Here is a 7,500-nt window from a genome sequence, read left to right as displayed (position 1 = left end):
ATCACGACATTCTTTGTGAAAAAAACAGATAATGGGAGAGTTGAAGTATAAACAAAGACTTTTATATAGGATTATCACCAGACCGAACGGGCGATGAATGAACCACATTCAGAGAAGGTAGAGCCTAGGTACTGGATGTAGCTGGGAGAGGAGAAAGTTTTAAACTGACAATATGTCTAGGGAACAAAAAGAAAAAAAAAAAAAGAAAAAAAAAAAAATTCCCTACAGAACATTTAAGAAATTTTACAAGCTTAAATCATACAATATAAATTACCAATGAATGAGCAAATCAAGTTTGACAATCCCTTTTGCCTGGGATCTGGAGCTTCAGTAAATAAAATTTTAGATCACAAAATTAAAGACTAAATGTTCAACACCACACAACATCACACACAAGATACCCACTTGTTGTACTGTTGCACATTAGTTGAAGCCACTAATGTTTAGGATCCAGTATTGGCATAACTTGAGCAAGATAAAAACCCTTGTCACTATTAAGTCATATGGTAGATGAATTGATGTGGTTCATCAGCTCCATAAAGCTAAAGATTTATAATCATAAATATACACCTAAGAACCAATTTTCTCAAACCTGACATCCCCTTCCCCTCACACTTCTTTAAAAGGTTGACACAGCAGAGTATTAACAAAATATTATCATAACGAGACATACAGTATATATACAGATTATGCATAATATGCCACAAGGTTGCAGCAAATGGAATGGTATGAATGATAAACATAACTTAGGGAATTCTTGAGAAAATGAAATCTTAGAGTCGACCATCATAGCAATAGCAAGGTATGCTAGGCCGACTAGTACCAGTAATTACATCTATGCAGAATAGGGACTTTAGCAAGTTTTATGAACATTGAATATATGATTATGTGAAATTTTGAAAAAGAAAATCTCACTCAGTACTGTACACTATTAGAAACTGAAGTGAGCATTTACATCTGTCAACATATTAAATTGCTTAGTCCAAACTATGCAAGAAGATGCTATAATATGGTACAAGAATTGTGTTCATAAAAGTTTCTTACTCTTTATTCGTTTGGTAATGTTTACTTTACACTGATTCAATATTACTTAAGTGTGAGATAATTAGTTTTTAAAGATACAAAAAAGTCTTTCTGAACACAATTTTAACACAACCAACTCAAGAGACCAACTCTTTTGTCTTTTGAAGGCCAACTCTTAATTCTGTAGCAGTGAAGAGACAGAGCATTTTTTACCATCTTTCTTTGAGCTGATATTGAAAGATTCGTCGTGATTTACTGAAATTTAAATGCATCAAATCTCATCACATTAATTACTGATGCTATTGAACACAACCTTTCGAACTTTATTAAGGCCTAACTGATTGCCAAGAGTTTTCCATACTTATAAAGCCAACGCCACAGAATTTCCATCACAAAATTATACTGATAATATCAGTGTTTCCAATACCATATATCTCTGAATATTACAGTTCTTAAATATTTAGCTGTAGAGTAAAAAGTCTCAGAAGCTTATAAAAATGGAGAATAGTTCACTGACAACATTTATAAGAAACCTGCTACACTTAGCCAGGAACACCCAAACATCTACTGTTATGGCTGGTACTGCCTATACATATATTTATTTTTTAACAAATTTTAAATATAGTTTTGTAATGCTAAAATCAATATTACATCTTTCTTTACTATTACCCCTTGAATCGTAAACCCTAGTGTAATGACTATGAGTTATTATCTATTGTTCCATCGCAGATTATTTCTATTTGAATAAGGCATAGCAGTTGAACAGAAGATGTGATTAGGGTCAAAATAGCTTTTACTCTACAATTTTTACAAACTTGCAATTACTCAGCAATATATGGCATGACAGTAAAGTGTTCAAAGTGGTCTTTTATACAACCTCTGAGATACTGCACACATCAACGTGATTTATACAACTAAAGATATAAAACATATACTTAAACACATATGAAAGTTCTATTGAAAACACAGAGCATGTGTTTCACTGGGTTTGGCACATTCTTTCAAAATCTATTAAACATTCATATGTAAAATATTCTATTCTACGGGATGTTACAGCTTATATAAGAGGGAAGAGCACAGTTAATTAATGATACAAGTTTGTGAGTACCCAAATGGCATGGAAGTACTATAACAGCAACAAAAAGCACATGGGTAAAGACACAACATCTACAACCTGGGTATGATGACAAAGAGAAAAACCCGGAAACCTTCTACATAAATAAATGTAAGGTCCCATGAGTCCATACCAGCAAGTGAATCACAATAAAAAAAAAAAGAATAATAATCTGTAATGTAATTTAAATGAATAAATCTGTGATTATGTATACCAACAAGTGAGTTTATTCATAAACTAAAACATCCTATATACCAACAATCTTACTTTCCCGAGTGACGATATTAACAAGGGCAGATGTAACATCAGGGAAATACAAATCCATACTATCGCAATATTGAGCACACACAGAAGTCTTTGGCACATCCTTCTTGCTCACATATGACAGGCAGGAGTAACTAAACAATTGAGCAAAAGTAAAGCAAATAAACTCTTTGACATTTTATCTTTGATAAGAATTAATGAGCCAATGTTATGCCCTGCCACCCACAATGGCATAAAGTATTGAGCTATGTTGTCATCAGCAATGAGGTTAATTTCATTATTGTTCTAATGACTTGTAGATCTATAAACTACAAACAGGCATTTTTTGTATCATCTATTGCTTGAAACAGTTTCACAAAGTGGGTAAATACTACAAAAATGCCATATAAAAAAGAAAGAAAATAAAGCTCAAAGTTATAATACCCAAATTTGTCTTTACGTACAGTTTCGAAGTGAGAAGATCGTTCTGATCAATTTCATCCATCGCAAAACCAAAGAAACTGACTTTGATTATTAAAATCTGAAAACAGAGTATGCTTTCTCTATTTGGTTATCATCCACTTTGCAGAGTTTTACCAACCCGATTACTGCCAAAAATAGATTTAATTACCCCATCTGAATTTTTCATATAAACATGAAAAGGGAAGAAAAGTCCTAACACAACTTTGATTAACAACCTGCTTCACCCAAAGCTTGCAATTCCTTTCATATTTTATCTCCATTACAAATTTCCCTACACTACACCATCTAACCCCTCAATACTGTTTCACTTGGTAGATGAAGCACTTATGGATTATAAATTAGAAGTTGGCAATATTGATAAATATATTAATGAACAAAGAATGAAATAATCACAAACAACAATGTTTCATCCAAATGCACATGTATGGAGATGAGGAGAAAGTAGTGTTAAAAATCTTAAGAGTTGCAGAAATGAATGAACAAATAATGTGAACTTCTAAAACTGTTCATGGCTCTTCACTATACTCTATATCATTTATCAATGAAAATGGTACCAGTTAACTGAGCTTAGAGCTGTACATAGGACATTCTTGTTGACTTATGCCTTTCTGCTGTTGAGCTGAACTGATATCATGACTTATGTCTTTTAAAAAGAGCACCACAGTATTAATAAAAATTCACAACTGTTAGAAGGATATTTCTGCAACTACAATTCAATGCAATGCAGCACAAATGATTCCATGAATAAATAAGTATTCTTGTTATAACCAACATAACCCCATTCTACATAACTGCAGCAACCAAATCACAACCTTGTCGAAACAGCTACCTCAAAGAAAATAACATCAAATTGCAGTTGAGCATTATAAATACCATTAGTGTTCTGCACCTCAAGTGGTCAGCTTTTTCTCTGAGAAGGCTGATTGTATGAAAATAAATCTTATGTCACAGTATTAAAACTGCACAGTTGGTATTTTACTTCATGAGGATAACTCATTTGCCATCTACGTGGCTACTACCCTAGTTACCATTTTGCACATTCTGAATTTTACACTCACTAATTTTAAGACATTAAATCCTGAATTCTAACTGACTTACTAGATTTATTAAACTGAAACTTTACTTTTTGGCAAAAAAGAAAAACAAATCCCAGAAAGATATCTAGCTCATGTTGTACTTCATGTGGAGAACATCATTCAGGTGTGTATCATCGGCAAGGCCCATTTTCTGGCGGGCCTGGCGAGCATCTACGCAGAGGTCGTGGGCATAGGCGCAGGTGGCAGGCACGGCAAGGATCTTGCGTGCCAAAAGTCGCAGCGTAGAAAGTCCTGATGCTGAGGTTCCAGACCACCATCCGAGTATGTCGTCATCGTCCAGGTGCACCTGCGGGATTTCAAGCCATGAGACACCGTTCGGTATGGTCGCACAATAGCAGTTACCAGCAACTCGAAATGTCTGACCGAAAGTTTGATATGGTCAGGTAAATGACCTTTAATTTGCAATGTAAAAGCTAATCAAATTAATTTGAATTTAAAAAGCGTACAGTATATCAGAATTACAAGCAAGTGCGCGTCACACATCAGACGTCTCTCTCTCTCTCTCTCTCTCTCTCTCTCTCTCTCTCTCTCTCTCTCTCTCTCTCTCTCTCTCTCTCTCTCTCTCTCTCTCTCTCTCTCTCTCTCTCTCTCTCTCTCTCTCTCTCTCCACACACACACACACACACACACACACACACACACACACACACACACACACACACACACACACACACACACACACACACACCGCGTATGTGTTATGTGATGTTTGTGTGTGTCTGCGTGAGCGTTTGTATGTTTGCGGCAGCGAATATGGAGGTTTCTCCTCTTTTCGTCCTCAGCGGACTGTTCCTACCTTCATGTTGACGTAAGCCATGATCTCTTCGCTATCAGACACGGATGTATCTGGCGCTGGATTGTCCATATACTCGCGGAAAGGATGAGCTTCGTGGGCGTTGTTTGTGTCACCGCCTGCGTTATGGGAGTTGTTGTAGTGGCGTCTTGTCGTCTTCAGGTTGAGGACACCCGAGTTGGCCTCCGTCACTGCCACGGACTTCATCATCTCCAGTACGTGGCGATGGACCTCGGTCTTCTCCGGCTCACTCAGGACCTGCGGGAAAGAGGGAGGGTTACTACTAGGGGCATATGTGTGAAGAGAGAACTTATCATACTGAATATTTTGCCATATGACCTCTTCAGCTAAGCAGTTTTAATGAGAACGCAGATGTTCCGTAAAGAGGTTTTGTTTTAATGACGCAATGCTGCCGAAGGGTCTATGACTTCTATAAATGCGCTAAAACTATGCGGCAATACAAGGAAAGCTGATGTACTGCGATCATCATCCCCTCTTCTGTATCAACTCGTCTCTCTCTCTCTCTCTCTCTCTCTCTCTCTCTCTCTCTCTCTCTCTCTCTCTCTCTCTCTCTCTCTCTCTCTCTCTCTCTCTCTCTCTCTCTCCCCTCTCTCTCCCTCTCTACTCTCTCTCTCTCTCTCTCTACTCTCTCTCTCTCTCTACTCTCTCTCTCTCTCTCTCTCTCTTCATTTCGCAATTCGAGGAACCGGCACCGTTTCCAAAGCTTCTCGCACGCCCGGCTGCCTCGCCCGTGCCCCAGGTGTTAGGCCCGTCTGAAAAGCGAGTTCCACTGCACTTCTGCAACGTTCCCCCCCTGTAGTATCAGCCCTGCCAATACACAAGATATGCAACGGATCTCTCAAGCTCATCTCTTAAAATAGCGCGAGTGAGCGGTCACGGCAGTGCGGGCTGGGACGCGAGAAAGGTGGTTGCGACCAGGGTGAGGGCCAAACGGTCGGCCTTCTAATGTAACTAGTTTTTGTTGAAATTTCTAACCTAATGCTATATACCCTTTCCTATCATACGTGGTGGCTCATGTGCGCCCAGGTGAGTGGGAGAGAGAGACTGTGTGTGTGTGTGTGTGTGTGTGTGTGGTGTGTGTGGTGTGTGTGTGTGTGGCGTGTGTGTGTGTGTGTGTGTGTGGTGCGTGCGTGCCTGCGTGTGTGTGTGCGTCTGTGTATGCGTGTGTGTGTGCGTGCTTCTGTATGTGCTTGTGCTTGCGTGTGTGCGTGTGCGTGTCTGTGTTAGTGTTTGTGCGTGTGTGTGCGTGTCCGCATTTGTCTATGCACATATTCACTGTGGAGGGTGTGTGCGTGTGTTCGTGATGGGTGTGTACTGCACAAGTGGAAGGGGATAGGTTAGTGGCCGATAACATTCTTGAGTCCTGCTGCTCAGTGGGTCAGCATGAATTATTGTATCGAGAGAATGTAAGTTCATTCATTCGTCAATCAAGTCCACTAGACGTCCTTTAAACATATATAAAAACGATGGTTCCGAATAAGGTTTACGAAGCTGTGTATACCATGAGGTTTATTGCATTTGTACTTATCCCTTCATTTTCTTTCTTGCTAACCCGAGGCCAGAACTTCGCAAATCTCAAGCAAGCAAGCAAGCAAGCCCCACCTCTCTCTCCTCTCTCTCTCTCTCTCTCTCTCTCTCTCTCTCTCTCTCTCTCTCTCTCTCTCTCTCTCTCTCTCTCTCTCTCTCTCTCTCCCACACACACACAAACACACACAAACACACACACACACACACACACACACACACACACACACACACACACACACACACACACACACACACACACACACACACACACACACACTCACTCACACACTGTACATTTGCGAAAATATTAGATGTAACGCAAGCTAAGAGGCAGAAGCGCGTGATGTGACACGAAACGCTAAAGACTTAAAATTCCCCGACTCGGGGCCAGTAGGAAAGAAGGAGGGAAGGAGCCGCCCACCGGCCAGGTGTTGTCCCCGAGGCGCGCCGGGCATTTCACGGCGGGCATGGGGCGGCGGAGGCCCCACGTCGGTCGCAGGGCTCCCGGCGCGCCCCTTGGAGAAAGTCCCCACGGCACGGCCCGGGCACGCAGCCACTGCCCGGGCCCGCAGGCGAATCAACGCGAATTCCCTAAGATATTCACGGCTGCCACAGCGAAATGCTTTTCTCATTTATCCTCCGGAGCCGTCGGGTAACTACAGACTCCTCCTCCGCCACCCCTCTGCTCCGTCTCCCTCCTCCTCTCCCTCCATCCTCAGCGCCCCCTCCTCGCTGCAGCTTAGCCACGCTTTCACCAACACCTACTCGGCGGCGGCATTTGGTGCGGGAGGCGGAGCTGTTTTTGCTTTGGGGATCGGCTTCGAGAGCACAAGGAACGCTCGCCATTCATTCCGGACGGAGGAGGAGGGAAGTATGAGAGGATAAACGTGGTTAGAAGAAATGTGCACGGGACACACATGCTTCCAATAACACAGCTGGGCACACGGATGGATGTTTTCCCCGCCTCGACAGGTCACGACATCCACACAGGGTATTGTGGGGGAAATCAATACTTGTGACCCACTGTGCCTGACGTGGATTCATTTACTCATTATCTGGCCAATGCTCGGCGCCAAACCACATACAATCAGTCGTCACGTTTCTTATAATCTCATGCGCTATTCATCAATCCACCATGTTCTTCGTGCTATAGCGCGTACTTATAGCGTCCCTAACTTCCAGAGATTTTTAGTACGTAA

The 7,500-nt window shown here is 41.3% G+C and overlaps 1 protein-coding gene across 1 annotated transcript in view; it reads right to left on the bottom strand.

Moving 5' to 3' along the window:
* LOC119595884 overlaps positions 1-7,500 on the bottom strand; it is a gene marked incomplete at its 5' end in the record, with an annotated part of 32,769 nt that overhangs the window by 269 nt on the left and 25,000 nt on the right. Inside the window, 2 exon segments of the mRNA XM_037945090.1 lie at positions 1-4,246; positions 4,757-5,011. The exon segment at positions 1-4,246 is cut by the window's left edge and continues 269 nt beyond it. Coding sequence (XP_037801018.1) covers positions 4,025-4,246; positions 4,757-5,011 — 477 coding nt within the window.

This window comes from Penaeus monodon, chromosome 36, assembly GCF_015228065.2.
Source record: "Penaeus monodon isolate SGIC_2016 chromosome 36, NSTDA_Pmon_1, whole genome shotgun sequence".
In the NCBI taxonomy this organism is placed as follows: Eukaryota; Metazoa; Arthropoda; class Malacostraca; order Decapoda; family Penaeidae; genus Penaeus; species Penaeus monodon.
The sequence above is the reverse complement of the archived record's forward strand: the minus strand, read 5'-3'. Positions and strand labels throughout refer to the sequence as shown.